A 19,751-nucleotide genomic window follows, 5' to 3' on the forward strand; every position below is an offset into this window, starting at 1 on the left:
AATTAACTGTCTGAACAGGTCATTGGTTTCACTTCCCCAATCAAAACAAAAAAAAAAGTTTTTCGTCTGCCATCGCAAAAGCAGTTAAAGTCATGCCATTAACATTATGAAACACTTCTTTGTTGTGATTCACATTTCATGCTCTATGGTCAGAGGTGAAAGATGTTTAAAGAAATGAGGCGGAACACAGAGCATATGGCGCTGCAATGATTTAAAACGAGAAATATTTCATACACTGCCACTGGTAAGCTCATCACTCCTCAAGGGCAACCTAACTACTGCCTTGGGATAATATTTATGATTTATATATACATGGATACATAAGGGCACACATTTACACAAGGCCACAAATTACATGTATTCGTGAGAACAATCTGTTAAATATAGTGCTCGATATGAATCAGTTATACTTAAATAGACTAATAATAGAACTGTGAGAGAGTCAGGGTGAAATGCATCACTTCTGCATTGATTAGACTGGTAACTTCTCAATCACATGATTATTTCATCATCAGTTTCATCATCAGTTTATCAGTTAAATGTCTTGTTTTGTCTGACAGCCATAGACATTACATTAACATATTCCATTTACAATCATATAAAACAGAGTAAAGCATTTTCTGTGTTTTTGCTTAAAAAATGGCTGAAACTAACATCAAAATAGTTGCCAATTAAGTTTCTGTGTATTGACTAGTCGATTGAACACCTGATTGTTTCAGCTCTAAATCACACAATCAACACTGTAACACATCATTACATTCTCATAATAAGTAGGTGAAATAAAACCCTCAAAGCACCACCAAGGCAAAAGTTATCACTGGATTAGCAAGTAGGACTGCATCTCACACCTGCCTGACAACAAAACTTCCTGTCTTTGTCTAAACATCATCTGTTATACAGCTCGTTTGTGTTGTTTGTCTGTGTCTGGGTGGGCTGTGTGTGTTAAACCAGTCATCATAGCAGCACCATAAACCATTTAGAAAGGTGTGGAATACGCCACTTACGGTTGGACGTGCGAATGGGTAGTAAATACAAGCTCCTCTTTTCACTTCTTTTTCTTCACGCTTCCTTTAACATCCATACTGACAGCTCTGCCTCATCTTCTTGTCTTTTTAAATCTCATGTGCTATCATATCAATCTGAAAACATACCTCTCTCGCTGGAAGTAAAGCAACAGATTTCTGAGTCTCTTAAATACAAGAAGCAATCTGTATTCCTTTGCTTGCCTTGCAGGTGTGACTTTTCTATTTCAGTTTTTGGATGAATTAGGTGCCAACCTTGCATGTCACATGCCTTAATCATAAGCTCTCTGCTCTTTTGACTGGGTCACCCATTCAAACTGTTATGAATAAGTAATCGTAACCTTTCCCACTCATTTCCCACTAGCGCTCTGGTGGGAGATTTGCAGAAGTCTTATAAAATCCTCAGACGGCAAATTGTCTGAGTGCCTGTTTCCACACGATGATGACATGGAAAATTGCTGGATCCATTACATTAACATTTTAATGTGCATGTGGGGAAGGGAAAAGAGAGAGAGAGAGAGAGAGAGAGAATGAATGACAGTCCTAACCACCTCCTTCACTTCCTAGCCTTGAACACCACAGCCATCACTGTCCAAATTAGATTGGGAGGAACACAATTAGGCTAATTTGTGTTTTTCCTCAAATTCACCAGGCAATTTCCTCTGTTGAAAAATGCTTATTGATAAAGACATTTTCTCCTCCACTCTGCATTACAACTATTCATTCACGGGCCTGGAGGGTGATTTAGCCCTGGCAATGGACGACGGGGTGCTTGTTTTGAGCCCTCAAATCTTCCCTGAATATCTATATTAGAGAAGGGAGATGAATTTAATTATCTGTGCTAACAAAGAGCATCCTCCCTCGCCCTCCCCCAAATTGCTGGCTCTTGTGGCCAGAAATTGTTTAGTGGTTAAGATCTGAGAAGAGTATGAATGTGTGCATGTCTCTGCATGCCAGTGGGTTTCCGTCCTCTGCTTCTCTCTGATTTCAGTCTCCTTTTTTAGCCTTCCTTCTGTATCTTAAGTTTAAAAAAATATTAAAATGTGGAGGAGGTCCTTTAAAATGTATCACCCCTTCATTTATTAATATTTCTTCCCCATTTCTTCTCTTTTCCCTCCATTCCTCTCTAAGTGCTCTCCTTTTTCCTGCACAATGGAGGCTTTTCACTGGTAAAGACCTCACCCCCTGGTTGGAGACAAGAACCCGCTGTTCATACACACACACACACACACACACACACGAATACTAGGTCTTGTGAGCACAGGCTATGTGTCTGTTTAAGTATAGCAACAGTGAAAAGTATAACATTACAGAGTACCCGAATAGGACTGTGAATGTGGAAAACAGTTCAGAGAGCTTTTAAAAAAACCCACATTAACTAGTTGTCCCTCTCTCCCTTTCTTGCCTCTCTACGTCACACCCATTGTGGTATTGCTGTAATTTACAAAAATATGGAGTCTCCAAATGTCTTTTTTGGAAATCTGCCTGGACCTTTTAATGAAAAAAAAACATTCACTGTAGAATGGTCATACTGTGTGCTATGTATCTTTTTGTGAGGCAGGTATTGACAGGTACACTGCCCTCGACCTTTACAGGCAAAAACAAAGGCTTATAAGGCAGACAAATTTTTTCAAATTTTACTGACTTCAAAGGTAATCTGCACTATTTCCGTATCACTCAGAGTATTTCTGACACTTTCACTATAAACTTTGGGAGTTTTTCTTTCTGGCAAGACCTAATTTATGCATATAGTCACTGTAGTTCAGGAGCTACAGACAATTTAATTTGAGTATTTCAGTTTACTTTTTCTCCAAAATAGGGAGTGGAGTCGAAGAGGTTAAGGTATGGTTGTACTAAGCGTGTATGTGTCGGTTGCTGTGTTTTGGCTGTGTGTGGTGTTGAGAATCCAAGCAGAGGACAGCTTCACACTGATATGTTTTCCAGGTCTGACAGTGAGCTGCTGCTGAGCTCACAGCTTTACAAACAGATACAAGGTCACTGTGTCTTCTCTCTGTGTGTGTTTTGACTGTGCAGTATAGTCTCCCCGTTCACACAGATGTTCTTGCAGGCCTTGTTTACTCTAAAACTGCATCAACTTGTACATATTTTTGGAAATGTAGAGTGAAGTCTGTGTATATTCTTTTTAAATATACAATCTGAAAGTCTACAGCCTCTTCGTGGAGGCTAAAAATGTGTGTATGTAAGATCCTTCCTCTTTCCGTGTGCTATCTGAGATCTGTCTATCTAGGCAGTGCAACATTCTATCCCAGATAAGGGACCTGACCTCTGACCCCTCTTACAGTTCAGCGGCAGGTCAGTAAAAGGCTGTTCCTGTCACTCAGATTGGAGGAGAACAACTCAGCAAGTGGTAGAAAGCTGTGAATGTGTGTGTGGTGGTAAAAGAGGTGGGGGGAGGGCGATAGTGGGAAAAAATAAGAATAGGGGGGAGAATGACAAAAGAAGGGAGGGGATATGGGGAGCATGAAGTGGGTTTAGACAGGACAATGGGTCTCCAAGTGACATCTGAGCTTTCTCTCTGCGAGAGGGCCAGACGATGGATTTGTGGGAAAAGATTCAGTAGAGGAATCTGTTTTTATACCCCCTAAAGAATGAAGCAGATTTAAGTTACTCACAGTATTATGTCATAGCACTGCCACAAATATCTAAGCGCTTAAACACCCAAACTTAAACCCAAGCATTACGTCAGCCTCGGTCTTTGGGTTGTAACATATTTAAAGCCTGAAGTATAACATCAAAGTAAACACATTCACGTCCACCTCTATTGACTACACAGATATGTCAGTGAGTCCTCAGCGTGCAGCATTTTCGATTACGTACGCTTAAAGGATTCTTTGTAGAAATAGCCTGATATAGCTCATTCCTACATGCCAATTAACCCTATTGTTTTCCAAAATCTATTAAAAACACATAAGTGAGCCACACTTTTGCATTGAGAGACATGGTCCTTCATTATCATGAACATGAGCAGTGAATTTATTTTGAGTCAGTCCCACATAGACCATCCTGCTGCTGTAAATACTCAGCAGTGCACCAAATAAACATCTGAAAATAGTCCCCACACACACACAAAAAAAGCACAATTTCCTGTTTAGGTTACGTTTGCTAGAAACTACAGTGCCTAAGGGATTTAGTGAATTATTTAGCCTTTGAAAAAGAGAAACTATATATTTATGGCTCACTTTCAAGCATTCAGTAGGAACCAATGGGCCACAAACAACATATGAGGAGTTTTGATCTATGTTGACATAAATATAGATTACCACCAGATTTCTCCTGAAAAAGTTAAGCTTGGAATATGACACATATAAACAGCAACATGGTCCTTTACCTCTTTGTAGTCGTCACTAAGGTAGAGGCCGGACGCTTGCCTGATGACATCATCCACTCCACCACAACCATCCATGGTATCCAGCGCCTCCCTCATCCCTCCCTCCCTCTCTCTCTCTGTCTTCCTGTCTTTTCCTCTCTACTCCCAAGTCAGTAGGTTAGTCCAGACCCGACTCCTGACGTTGGGTCCAGTCAGTACGCATCATATTCCCCGCCGGCTCACCCCTGCCATGATCTGACACACAGCCAGAAAAAATCTACTCCTCCACTGGTGGCTTCTCCCTGTTCCTCTCTTACATGTTGTGACATTCATTCATTTCCCTGCACTCTCCTTTGGGTTTCCTCTGCTGTTCTGCCTCTCCCACAGGACTGTGAAAGCACAATGGTCAGAGGTAAGGCCCCTTTAGACCCTCCCTACCTTCCACCCTCTGGTCAGGGCGGCCTCTCACAGCCAGAGAGTGCCACAGAGCGAGGGAGAGGGAGAAATTCACTCTGGTGTTTTTTTCCGTTTTCACGCCCTGACGTGAGGGCAGCAGCTGCTCACAGCCAGTTTGGAAAGAGACACCACAGCGACGGGATAGCCACAGTGTGTGTGCGTGTCTGTGTGTGCATGTGTGTGTCTGTGTGTGTGTGTGTGTGTGGTTAGATGTCTCCTGGTGTGTCTGGAGCCTCTTGTCGTATCTCCTGGACCCAGTCTATATTTATTTCAACCTCTGTCACACCCAGGACTCGTTCTGACTTTTTCCTTTTTAAGCTTCCTAACCCTCTTATCTAGAATGGCTTACAATTGTGTGAGAGAATGTAGATTAACTTTCATATCTCAAGTGAAACGAATGTGAAAAATATGTGTGTTTATGTAACAGAGGAGGTCTTGTGCTCCCTCCCTTGCTGAGGTAAAAATAGTGCCCTGTCTGGACTCCAAAGCCAGCAGCCCCACAGCCCCGGCCAGCTAAATAAACCCTGACAGAGCACAATGGACCATTAGTCTGGCACGCACATACACACCCACACCCACACACACACACACACACACACACACACACACACACACATACACACACAGTCACCACTAACTTGAGCCTTGTATCAATGACTTACATTTTCAATCTGAGCTCTCCACGGTGTGTAATGATCTCATCTTTGCGAGACGCTATCGACCCGTGACTCATATATTTGTCATAGCCGCCCAGACAGAAAATTATATCCACACATGGCTGCAGAATCATATTGCCTGGGAACATGACTTCACACAAACACAAACCATCAACTGGTTACACAGAAAAATGGAAGGCGTGACAGGGATTGTAAAACCATTATTATGTTCTTATGGATATGAAACCATAATTCATAATCACCACATCAGGGGATCACATAGCCAACATTTTCAGTGTGTAATGAATCAGTGGAATGCACTTTAGTGTGGACTGCAACTACTGATTATATTTCTTGATTGATTAATCTGTTGATTCTTTTTAGTTAATTGCTAAATTGTCTATGATATCTATTAATTTCCCAGAGTCCAAGGTGACATATTCAAATTGTTTTTTGTCTGATGAACAGTTGAAATCCCAAATATATGTCGATTTAAAATGATATGAAACATAGAAAAGCAGCAAAGCATCATATTTGAGAAATAAAAGGAGTTGAAGAAGTAAAACTAATCATTTTAGTACTACATTAGTGTATACAGCTACAAAAGCAGCGGGTAGGGTATCAAACCTCACAACAGACTGCCGAAAACTGGTCACTGGAGGCCGGCATCAAGAACATCGTTGTTGTTCTCATTCTTTGTTCAGATATTTTCAGATTTAAATGATAATTTTGCAAGATTTAGACTATATTTTATATTTTTATTCTTGTATGTCCCACTTTTATTGAAACAAAATTAAATACAACTGTAATGCATTTGAGAGCAGTAGATTATTTTGTTAAGCAGAAAAAAGGGTTTTGTGTAGAGCTGCAACCATTAGTCAATTAATTGATTAGTCAATGGACAGAAATGAATCAGCAACTATTTTGATAACCGATTAATAATCCTTTAAGTCATTTTCAAGCAAAAATGCCAAATATGACATCATCAATTTCATGACATCACCTTGGGCTCTGGGAAATTGTTTTTTGATATTTTTATAGACCACAATGATTAATTGATTAGTCAAAAAAAGTAATCAGAAGATTAGTCAATAATGAAAATAATCATTAGTTGCAGTCCTAGTTTTGCAAAAACCTTATACAACAGTACTGGCAATTTTCCAAAAATATCCAGCTCTCATACTATAATAAGAAATGTCTAATCTTCTCCTTGGACACTTACTTTTTATTTATATACCACACACTGACATTTTGTTCTATTGATTACCAATTACCTGCAAGCAGTAATGATACCTGCATTGCAGATGGTGCATGTCATCCCCTATTCGAGGCTACGTATAATCAATATACACATGTTCAAGGCTTGCTGCAAGGTGATATGAAAAATATCTTATACCTGTCAAGTTACTATAGATATAAACACGCTAAAAAAATAACGCTCTTTTAAGCTTTGAAGAAATACGCAAAACCTTAACCCTGCCTGCAAGTGGAGCAGGAGCTGTTTCAAATTTCTATACTGTTTCCGTCTTTTTTTTAAAGCATCAAAACCTCCACCTGTGGACTGATTCAAAAGATGAATCATACTAGACAGTCAGAGATCTAATGGGAAGACAAGGATATCAGATAAGAAATAAAATAGCCAGCCAAGGACAAACGTATCTAAGGAAGAGAACGCCAAGTGATACACGATGAACATGAGTCACATTCATCTGTTCCTCTGCTGAGAGAGAGAGAAGATAGAAAAATAATCAGACAGCTGGGGGAAAAAGCATTTGCCTGACAACATCAAAGCTCATCTGAACATGCATGCTCCACTCCAACACACACACAGGGGTTAAATGAAAAAATAGGAAGTAGGTTTGATTCAGTGTTGATCCCTAAGGATTATGGGTAGAGTACAGCGAATTGTTTGGCTCTCTCCTGAATCCACCCACGCTGGACTGCTGCTGCCGGGGACAATATAGACAACAGACACACACACACACACAGGCACACACAAGCCAATAAAACCGGTGTTAGTTGTGTGTGAGAGTGGCCTGTTTGGGGCTGAAGGGTGGGGCCCGCTGGTTCTCTGCTTCATTACTGAGGCTGACTTCATAGTGAAGGTGAAGTCACTGCTGATTCAAATGGGATAGGAGGTAGAGAGGGAAGGGGTATCTTGGCTACCTGGGCATGAGAAGCAGGCAACACACACATACACTTACAAACGTGTACATGAATATATTGCCTCGATCACAGTTCAAGACCAAAGACTGAGGATACTTTCAGCTGACTATTTGAGACAAACACACTCTCTCTCAGACACACACACAGGTTAATTCCTCTGATGTAGATGATGGCTTGACTGTCAGGTCAGCTGAGAGAGCGAGAGAGGGAGAGATAGACACATACAGACAGACACAGAATGGTGTATTGTTCCAAGTGAACAGAGGGTGACTGTGGGAGAGTGGGTTCCTGGCACCTCCTGTAAGCCTGGCATCCAAGGCCAATGGCACTGTGTGTGTGTGTGTGTATGTGTGTGAACGTGCATATGCTTGATACGAATGCACCTACACTTGCGATGCCCTCGCTCTTTCTGTCAGTCCCGCTTCATGCTTGTTTATGAGTTCCTGTATCTGCAAATGCATGTGTGATGTTTCTGCATATAATCGTGTGATATTATAACAGCATATCACATTTCCTGCCACATTTGAAAGGAACACTAGAGACTCAGATCCGATCTTATTTTGGAAAGAGGAGGAAAAGAATGGGGGCTGCTACCATAGCAACGTGGTGAGAATTTCTCCATGGCAATGCTCTGTGTTCCAAACAAATTGGGCTGCGAAAGGAGCACGGGGCGGCCCATCGGGAAGTCCGTTAACTCAAACACACTGTGTCATAGAGGCCAGTGTTTGAGGGAGCTTTAGTTTTGACAAATTATGTACTATGTGTAACAATTTTATTACAAATAATACTTGTGTCTTGTTAAATCTGTGTAGGTACTAGAGGTAATAGTCCTCTTCTTTTCCAATCTGACACTGGTTAATAGTGCTCTGGACAGTCCTGAAGTCTACATCAAGATAAGCTGTCATGCTTACCTCAATAACATTAAATGGAACAACATGGACTATTTTAGGATTTTAAGATTTTTAGGGAAGGCAATGTCAGTCTATAGGTTGGTCAGTCCACTGTTTTGGTCCGGACTGTACTATCTCAACAACTATTATGACGGATTGCTGTGAAATTCTCTGCAGAAATTCATGGTCCCAGGAGGATGAATCAGTTTTCTTTGTTGGTTCCAAGACAATGTGTACCACTGTGTTTGGTGATCCACGTTTTTCTCCTCTAGAACCATGAGGTTCAAATTTGTGTTTTTGAGTGAAATGTCATAACAATTACTGGATGGATTTCTATAAAAATTGTAGTGTAACATTCATATCCCCCTCAGGATGAATTTGTATAAACTTTTGTGATCTCCTAACCTTCAATCTAGTGCCATCATCAGATCAAAATGATAATTTCTCTAACCAAATGCCTGCAAAACTAATGACATTCTCATCAGTCTCAGCTAGACCTTGTATTTAGTGCTATTTAGCAAATGTTAGCATACTAACATGCTACACTAAGATGGTGCATATGGTCAACAGTATACCTGCTAAACATCAGCATGTTAGCATTATCAGTGTGAACATGTTAGCATGCCGATGCTCAAAGTACTACTGTGCCAAAATACAGCCTCACAGAGCTGCTAGCATGACTTGTTTAAATATGCATGGCATCATGGCATGATGTTTCTTTTTCTGTTGTCTCGCTACTGATGAACTTCTGGTTAGATAACAATGTTTGTTAGAGTTATTTACAGTTTAATTACATGGGTTTTAGACCATTTATTGGATATCAATAATACCATACATTTGGTTTACTGTCAACCCTCAATTCTGTCATTCTAGTATGATCCATCAGCGGTATCTACTGTGCTGCTAGTCCTCATTTATAATTCATTAGGCCACACCTCATACACTGTTACACTGTTCTGACACTGGAGCTCTCCTTCATCGCTCTGCCAGCCAGCTTGAAAAACTGCATGCACTTGTATACACATATGGATAACATAAATACACATACTTTCTCTCTCACACACACAGACATACATATATACACATGCTGTGTGTGACAGGATCCAACATTCAATCAGAGTTCCTGAGGCCTTGGCAAGCTGACAGTATTCCTACGGCCCGAGATGACATACTGTGGCCAAGCGGATAAATCTCACCATCACCCTTCACCCTGCTTGTGCTGCTGCTGCTGCTGACAGCAAAACAGCTCCACCGGATTTATAGATTTACAGGAGAATCTGAAAACAGGATGACATATTGAGACCTCAGCCTGTAGTAAACACAATGAACAAAAGCATGGTTTCAGCTCACTTAAGCACTTAATAAAATGAAATGCTGCATCGAGATGAAGGAGATGGCTGCAGACAGTAGATTGGCTGATGATTGATTGTTCTTGTGATATAATGATGAGCATTTTATTTTGTCCTTTTTGCTCTCATAGTTTATTTGTAAAATTGATCCATGATGCATCTACTCCTCCTGACAGGGCTTAAATCGATGGATGGTTTTTGGTTGACTACGGGTCAAATGGTCAATTTATTGGTTTTTTTGGGTCAGCCTGAGACTTAATTGGCTAATGGTTTTTGACATTAAGTGGGAGGGAGCTTGCCTTAACATTACAGGGTGAACAAACAGGGAAGGACAGACGCTTTCCATTTCCTTCCACTACTTTTCATCCTTTTCTCATCTCTTAGCCACCAGTAGCCAAATACAGTAAGATGAACACCACACCTTACTAAAAGTGGAGGAAAACAGCGCCGTTGATAACCAAAACAAAGATTGCCCCAAGACATAGACTAGACTGTCCCAGGAGACAAACGGAGACACAGGGACAACACCCTGCCTTCACCACTCCTTGTTCACTTTATTCCCTAATTAAACCCTTCTCTCGTTCCCTCTCATTAATCCTTTCTCTTCCTCTAGTCCTCTGTTCTTTCCCCCATCACCCTTTACTTCTTCCCATCCTCCGGTGTGTGTATGTGTGAGGGGCGCTGTCTCACTGCTGGTTGCCAGGTTACCAGTCTAATTGAGGGGCCTCCAGAGAGTCGCTGTTATCAGAGCCAGAACCCTCTGTTCCGCTTACCGCTGCTCTCGTTCTTTCTCTTATTCACTCCATCTCTCTTTTCTGGTTCACTCCTTGCAATATGACAACTTGCTTCCCATTCTCCCACTGTCAATAAACTTTTTTTCAGCATCCCCCTGAATTTTCATTCCCTAGATTAAACTGGCGTCGATTATTTTTTCCATTCTCCCTATCATGTATAATCTCCGTCTGCTCAGAAAGCTGCACGCCGTTCTCATCGCTCTCTTTCTACCCATCTCTTGCTTCTCTTTACTCAGGCTGTATAGTCAATACTTCTTCTGCTACTGTTTCATCTCTGCCTTTCATCCGCTATCTCTACACTAGCCCCTCGGCATGTTATCTTCACCTCTTTCCGTCCATCTTTCCGTTGCTCCATCTAGCTTTTATCTACACTGAACACGGCAGGAAATCCTTATCCTGTTACACAACCGCTCTTTCACTCACCCACAGAAAATCCACCCTCCTGACATACAAATATGTAGAACATGTACCAAGATTAATACAAATTATTTGTTAAATAATGTGAGTCGTTTTCTCACCGCAAAAATCCCAAACTGGAGGCCTGAGGGCAGTTTATTAAATCCTAAGCCTAATCTTGAGCTTTAAGAGGATGTGAATGGAGCTGACAAGAGATCAGCTTTTATAACTGTTGATAATGCCAGGGAGGTGAGTGCTTACAATTGTTAGCAACCAGTTTGAAGCCCTTCAGCTACGCTAAGACAAATCCCACACAAGAAACAGCAATACATAGATCACTCTCACTTTTTTTTTCAAACGCTGTTCCATTAAACCCCAAAGGAAAGTCACATAGTTGGAGGACAGAATTTAGACTTCCAAGTTTCATGTTGCATGTTGCATGTTGATATCACACCCAAAAGGCCCATCCACCCATCTCTTTCGAACCCTCATGTTTCTTTCTCATCACTTCCTCTGCAGCTTTTCCCTCCCTGCTTCTGCACTTGCTTCTCCCCATCAAAGAAGCTCCATCTTTCCCCCTCAACGCCTCCCCTGGCATATTCCGCTCGTCTCTTTTGCCTTTCATCTACCTCTCTGCTTGTTCCCACTCTCCATCTCTACTGCATTGCAGACTCTCTTCCCTTGCAGAGCTGGTTGTAGAAAATCGGATGTACAGCTGTGATGTGTTTGCTTTCCTTTAATCACGACTGCTTCATCCCTCCCAATTCCTCTTTAGATAAAGTGGGACACTGCTGTCACATGTACAGGAATTACACACACAGACACTCATAGACATGAATGCACACACAAGCACAACCCCTCCAAGCAACTATTCACATTTAAATCCTATTTTTCACCACGGTGTCCGAATTTAATAATTAACGCATCATCTACATGAAACTCAGAGCACAGAACACATTTACACACACACACAGAGTTCAGTCATGACACCAAAAACTTGCACACCTCATCGCCTCCTTTGACATGGATTGATGAGGCTGGATGAGGAGGAGGTGGAGGGGAGGTAGGACATTATTCCCTTGAGTCAAGTGCTCTCTTAGCAACCAGCCAGCCATCAGATTCACAACACAATCACGTAACACAAAAGACAGCTCCTACACAGGTCTGAGTCTCCGCAATGACACACAAGTCCAAAGCTGTGCAGCAATTTCTTAGTTTCAATATGACATTTAAGGATTTATGATAAACTGACAAAATATGATAGTGCCACAATCAGCCAAGCTAACACCAACAACAAAATCACAGCAGCTTGTGTCAAAATGAAAAAAAGACATTAGCAATTAACTTAAATGTCATCTAAATCTGAGAACTACCTGGTAAGAACAGTTTTCCTGGTGGACCATCCTTCACAGCATCCTAGAGCGGAGCTGGCTGAGCTGGGAGAGCTGGAGTGGGACTGGGATAAGATTCCCAGCCCTGCAGTGGTATTCCAGCGGAGAGGAGAAGAGAGGAGAGGAAGGATCCCGCCCTGCGCTTGATCCAACTAACAAAAAATCAATCACCACTTCTCCTGCTTGCCTCTCCTTGCCATTCAGTTCAGTCTTCACTGCTTCTTTCTATCTCTGTTTTCTGCTTGTTTTCTGGTCTGTCTGTTTGTCAAAAGAGAAGGGCAGGGTCTGATCGCTGCTTCCCCAAAGCCGAGAGAGGGAGGGGAGCGAGAGACTGGAGGAGGGGTGTGAGAACGAGAGAGAGAGAGAGAGAGAGAGAGAAAGAGGGAGAGAGGGAGGGGAGCAGTGAAAAGCAGAGTACACTCCCGGTTGCCTCTCTCTGTCTGGTTTGGACTGAAATGGGGGAGGAGCTGGTGGACTGAGTGTATGCAGAGTTGGCCAGTGGGGAGAGGGGATGGTGGAAAAAGGAGGGAGGCAGGGAGGGAGAGAGGAGGGTGGCGCGGGTCAGTGTTGGGATGTCATTCTGCTGTTTCATATGGAGTCATGCCAGACAGGGACACAGAGACAGGGGAGAGGAACAAGGGCAGAGGAATGACTTTAAATCTTTAACCTTAATCTTAATCCTATCTGCACTGCATGAATAGTCAACAAAACAAATGATGCAATGCTATAAAGTCATAAAACTAAAGTAGAGCTGGGTATTGAACCTCAAGTATCAAAAAGCTGGTATTGAATATCTAGTAATGTTCACTCATTCTTTGACAAGATAGTTCCTGATTCAAACTAACATTTTGCCCGTTTTAGACTATTTTATTTAGATAAAGATGTCTCACTGATGTGTTTCTCTCACTGTGTAAAAGTATACACAGTATTTGAGTATTGCATGGTATGCACAGCCTCCCCTGATTCTTTGTCTGTCTCTTTGTGGGATTATAATCTCGTGATGGCAGATGGCCTGTCTGTAATCCACACACAGGCCAACCTACTCACATAATCCTTTCTCCCTTCTCCATCTCTTCATCCATATCTCCATCCTGGCATCTACCCATCAATGTTATAAATCAGTTTCTTTGTTGTCTGATTTGTCTGTTCGTTTTGATCTCACTGAGACTCTCTCCATCTTGAGATATCAGCATTGGGTTGACAATTGTAATTATCAGAGAAAAATCAGAGAAAAGCAGCAAACCATCACATTTGACAAGTTGGAAACACAGAATTTTTGGCATTAACAATATACTTAAAAAATAATCACAATGAATCACTTACTCAAAGATGTTTGAAGTTTCTATTAGAGTTCTGCATCTCTATTTTGCTCCTCTATCAACACTCCCATTAAAGCAGTGGAACAGCTTTGCACAAGAATGTGACATCCTGATGCAATTAAATCACACATCTGTTTGAGTTTTTGATGTTTGTCTTTTTTGGAAAGGTACATACGCCTCCTGTTATCTCATCCTTCCTCTCTGGCTAGATCTCTCTATCTGATATTGATGTCTGCTGGGTGACGCTGCTTTTCCCGATAACACCACTCTTGGGTTTAATGACATGGAAGTGGATCGATGTGCTCCCTGCTCTGATCTCTCTGCTCAAACCCTGCACATCACTGGCTTTGCTTTGGCCTGCCGCATGGTGCCCAGCTGGAGCAGAGTGGAACGGTGCCAATCCTGCCACACTAACCTTGGATATAATTATCTGTGCATGACGTTGGCTTGTGATAAAGTTGTTTCCTTACACTGGAGGCTACTAACTGGGGTTCTTAAAAGAACTCTTAAGCGTATGCTGAGTTTACAGGCGTACAGTAAATGAGGGGAAAAACAGTAAAGCTTAGTGAGAAATGGCAGAGAGAATAAAAAAGTGGCTGCTTAAGTCACTCACTGAGTACTTTATTGGGAACACCTGTGCAATCTAATGGAATCCAATATAACAGCTCTGCCATTGATTCTACTTTTACAAAGCTTATGTATTTTCAGTTTTTGTTGACATTGTAGGAAAGGTGATAAGTCTTCTAGGGGCGGTTGTGGCTCAGGAGGTAGAACGGTAGAAAGGTTATTTTTTTTCAATGCCATGTCCATGCTTTGCTGGACTGACTAATTGTCTATTGACTATTGTCCTTTCTTGGCTATAGTAGAAACATGGCGGTGCAACATGGTGGCCTATGTGGAAAGGGTCCCGCTCCCTATGTAGATATAAAGGGCTCATTCTAAGGTAACGAAAACACAATGATTCTTATCTTCAGGTGATTATACACTAATTAAAACATACTTATGAATATTATATTCCATTTATACCAAGTCCGTTCCGCTAGATGCCACTAAATCTTACACACTGGACCTTTAATTGATATCAGTATGATGTAAATGTGACAAATTTAGCCATTAGCAAATTTTATCTTTCGCTGTCGCTGGGTAGGTTTATGTTATACATTAAAAGAAACAAACCTAACAAGACTTACAAAAAGCAGACGATACAACATCAATGCACATGCAGCGATTGGTCAGGTATGAGGAAGTGCTCTTTTTTCATTTTTCACACATCTACTTTCTTCACTTTTTGTGTGCAGTGTAACACCATAAGTGCCTCTCATTTGTATGATTCATCGCATCTCTCCATTCTCTATGATGGCAGGCTTTTCAACCAGACTTAAGACTTTTGCCTGTAGATGTGGTCAGACAACACTTTGTACAAACTAATTTGTCTCAAGCATACCCCAACCTTTAGTGGGGCTATAGATTTAATGAGTGAAAAAAATCAAAATGGAAGCCAAACCCTGATGTAGTGAGTCAATGATTGTGTGCACTAGTCTTGACAGCTTCAGATGCACTAAAGCCTAATGCCTTCCATTTCTGAACACAAATCCATGGTACTGATTTCTCTTTCTGATGCACATGTGCTCTCAGGCAGGCGCACGCATACACAGGAGCAAAAAGAAAAACATCTTTGATGTCCAACATCTGTGAGCCATGCTTTGATATAAGAAGCCACAGCAACCCCCTGTCTCTCCTCTATCACCATGGCAGCAGTCAGTCCAAAGACACCCCCCTGCTGACCTTCACACTGTTGTCAAGGTTACAATCTGAGTCACAGCACAGGTGGAGACTGAGAAAGCACCTCTTTATTCACAATATAACAGAAAACACTATCAAGAATGTATAATGTGCAATCCCTGATTCTCAAATAACAAAAAAATAAGCAGCAAAAAACAGACAAACTCCAAAAACTGTGATTATTTAAGTGGCCTAAATCAACACAGATGACAAATATTATTTAGTGAAGACAAACAGGCAGGCAGACCACATTTTAGCCTCCCACACACTGGCCACATTATGAGATATTCCTCTGGGCTGAGCTGGGTGGTGTTAAATATGAAAACTGATAGGAAAATGAACAAAAGTGAAGAAAAGAGAACACTAAACATAGCTGTATGCTGATTCTAATGGCGGGTTTCAACAGTAGCATGTCAATTACGCCTGCTTAGAGTAGGAGAAATTGCTATTATGCGTGTCACTTTTGCTGTGAGGGAGCGTTGTAGTGCACACTGAGCACTGGAGCATCTCCTCTCATCCCGCACATCAAAACAACACTCATGTTAGGCTCTGTGTATTTAACTCTGCTATGTGGGTTTATTTATAGATGCAAACAGAAATAATGAATACTTAATCAAAAGTCACTGATCACCAAGTGAATAACATGGTGGTTCACTCTACTGTAACTAGTGGGATATAGAAAGAGCTGGAAATGATACTGTAGGTGGTAAATAATGCCCTGTGCCACTCCGTACAGCTCATGGAAAATACATGAATCTCAGTCATGCTGTGATGCCTCCTCCCTTTCTCTGACAAACAGCTTGCCCTCTCTCTTTTTTAGCCTCGTTGCCATCTACCCCTCCTTCCTCTTTCTCTCTGGCCTTTCAGTGTAACTACATTTGCTTTCTTTTCATTACTTTTCTTGATCGTCCTCCTCCTTCCCTCTCTTTCTCTCTGCCTCCTTCTCCCTCTCCCTCTCAGCGGGAAGAGGGGAGCTCAGATGCTTTTAGCGAGCTGACATTTTGTGCCAGTGTAAAAACACTGCATAGCAAAGCAGGTTGGCTCAGTGTGAGGGCCAGATTCTGGCGGTAATGAGCTCGCTCTGACAGGGAGGAACTGATGTGGAAGGCCAAGGAGTGCGTGTGTGTGTATGTGTGTGTTTCTGTGTGTGTATATGTGTTTGTGTGTGCTCATTCTTATGATCAGCCACCAGAGGTTATTCTAACGAGGACTGTATGTCTGCCTTTGGTGGTGGAAAGACTGAACATGCTGTGACCACCAGGCTGTAGTAAGGTTTGTTTCATATTTTTAAATGTGCCACAACAAAACTGTGTAGCCTACCAACTGATTAAATGAGTAGCTGACCACCACAGACACAGTCTATTATGAAACAGGAGCTGTGACACACAGTGAATAATAAGCAGCTAAGACATAAAACAGATATGTTCATGTGCCTCTTGATGTCTTGACTGCAGATACAAAATGGGGGAAAGTAAGAGGTAAATGATAAAAAAGTAGAACAAACTAACTTAAAGTTGCGGTGTGTAGGATTTACTAGCATTTAGCAGTGAGGTTGCAGATTGCAACCAACTGAATAGCCCTCCCCCTCCCCTTCCAAGCGTGTAGGAGAACCTACGGTGGCTGCGAAAAAACGCAAAAGGCACCAGCGTTTGGTTTGACCATTCTGGGCTAGAAACATAGTAGTGCAACATGGCGGGCTCTGTTGAAGAGTACCCGCTTCCTATGTAGATATAAAGGGTTCATTCTAAGCTAATGAAAACACGATTCTTATTTTTAGGTGATTATACGCTAATTAAACATACTTATGAATATTATATTCCATTTCTGCAAAGTATGTTCTGCTAGATGCCACTAAATTCTACACACTGCACCTTTAAAGCTGAAATAATTAGTCAATTAATTAATTTATTAATAGTATATCAATCTGCAGAGACTTTTCATGCAAAAATGCCAAGCATTCTCTGGCTTCAGCTTCTCAAATGTGAGGATACGATGTTTTTCTCTGTTTTATATCAGTGTAAATTTATAATGTTTTGGTTTTGGACTGTCAGACAAAACAAAATGTTGTCATGGTGAAAAATTGTGGATTTTTTCTTTTTTTTTCCAAAAAAAAAGAAAAATTTTATAGACCAAAATTATTAATTAAGAAAATCATCAGCAATACGAATCATAATGAAAATAATCATTAGTTGCAGCCCTAGATTAGTCATTTAGCTCGACAGAACAATGATCAGCAACTATTTTGATATCACTTTAAACTTTTTAGAAGAAAAACGCCAAAAATTCCTTAGTTCCAGCTTCTCAACTGTGATGATTTGCTGCTTCTCTTTTTCTTATGTGATAGTAAACTGAATAGTTTGGGGGGTTTGGACTGTTATTAAGACAAAACAAGCAATATGAAGAAGTCATATTAGGCTTTAGGAAATTGTAATGGGTCCCAGGAGGGAAATTTAGTCATTTTCAGGAGGAATATTGTAAATATTACTGACATTTTACAGGCTAAACATTTCATTAATTAAAGTTGCAGCCCTGCTTGAATCTGATGGAATGATTATTCTTGTGTTATGGGTATGTGAGGAGATGAAAGTGCTCTGTGCTCAGTTCTCTACAGCAACAGATGAAGCTCTCAGCATGACCTGGCACCAAGTCTCTTTTTCTGTCTCTCTCTCTCACACACACGGTCACATGAAGGGCTTAGATAACACAAGAGTGAGAAACATGGAGACAAAAATACCATTGGTTGTTTACAGTCTGTGTGTGCGTGTGTGTGTGTGTAGATGTGATTTGCACATGGCTTGTCAGTATTTTTAGCCCCAGTATAAAGACACCAAGTTCACAACCCATGTCTCTACCTCTCTCTCTCTCTCTCTCTCTCACACACACACACACACACACACACACACACACACACACACACACACACACACACACACACACACACACACACACACAAACACACACATGCTCTATAATTAGGAGCAGAGAAGAACAGTGTTTCATGTTTCAACTCCACCCAAATGAATGATCATGTCCACACAGGCGCGCACACACACACACATGTGCACGCACACACACACACACACACACACACACACACACACACACACACACACACACACACACACACACACACACACACACACACACACTCAGCACAAACACAGGCCTCTGCATGTGTGTCTGACTCAAGGCTTTATTAGACTCCGACTGCAGACATGAGAGGTGATGGATAGGAGTTTAAAATCCTTCACTACCTGGAAAACATAAAACCTTTCTCCGTGTTCTCAATTTTTCACTCTCCTTCTCTTTTTGTTACCCTCTTGAAATAAACCTTGTTTTTTTCGCCTCCTTCTTACTTATAAAGCCGGCCTGTGTGCGAGTGTGTTGCTCTGTGGTGACTGTGCAGTATGAGGACTGACACGGAGCTATAACATTAGAGGCTGTCTCCTCACAGCTACATAAATCCCCATTTCCTCCACAGCACGCTCTGCCACTCACAGCCTGCACCCCCTCTTTGATAGTTTTCATAGGGTGGAGAGGGGGAGGCAGGCGGAGGGGAAAAAATGGTCTCCTGCTGTATTTTGGCTGTGTGAGAACATTAGACTATAATGCTTCCTGACAGCTTGAGGAAGAGGACAATTAGCAGGGAACAGGAGTGGGAATGGTAGTGAAGGACAGGAGATGTCTGGAAGAGAGAGGGAATAAGGAGGAGAAAAAGACGAAGGTGGAGATTCGCAACTGTGTAGTAAAATGAGTTGGAGACTTGGTATGAGTGTGTTCTGACATGCATGCCAGATTCGATATAACGCATACACAATGAATCATGGGTGAATGAATAAGAGGAAGGGTGTGTTAGTGATAGTTTTTGTGTATCTTTCAGGATGATCATCCAGACTAACTGTAGTGGAATGTTTCACTGTAAGCTATCCCTTTCTACCTAAAATATTGTCATTTTATCTCCCATCAGAGCTGCACCTCCGTTTGGTTTACCCTAGGGCTGGGTATCTGTACTTGATACCTTCAAGGTATCGACCGAAATAACTGAGTACCAAGTAGTATTGAAACTTCTCCAGTCAAACCATACTTGCATTCGATCCTTTTTGTACCCAGATGTGGTAAAAAATGAGTATTTGTATGGTTTTGCTAGCAGTCAATCACTGCAAGCATTCTTTGATTTAATGTGACATGTGATCGGCCCACTA

At 41.5% G+C, this 19,751-nt stretch overlaps 1 protein-coding gene across 6 annotated transcripts in view; it reads right to left on the reverse strand.

Annotated features, from left to right (window-relative positions):
• The window catches only part of schip1 (schwannomin interacting protein 1), a 218,149-nt gene that overhangs the window by 12,846 nt on the left and 185,552 nt on the right, over nt 1–19,751 (reverse strand). Inside the window, exon 1 of one of the 6 annotated variants that reach the window (XM_067594907.1) lies at nt 12,431–12,818. The exons of 4 other annotated variants lie outside the window; for them this stretch is intronic. In XM_067594907.1, the coding sequence (XP_067451008.1) occupies nt 12,431–12,460 (30 nt within the window). In that variant the 5' untranslated portion in view covers nt 12,461–12,818. Of the gene's footprint in view, nt 1–4,371; nt 4,818–12,430; nt 12,819–19,751 lie in introns of those variants that run through there. One more of the 6 variants, XM_067594906.1, reaches the window with a different exon arrangement.

Source organism: Thunnus thynnus, chromosome 7, assembly GCF_963924715.1.
Source record: "Thunnus thynnus chromosome 7, fThuThy2.1, whole genome shotgun sequence".
In the NCBI taxonomy this organism is placed as follows: domain Eukaryota; kingdom Metazoa; phylum Chordata; class Actinopteri; order Scombriformes; family Scombridae; genus Thunnus; species Thunnus thynnus.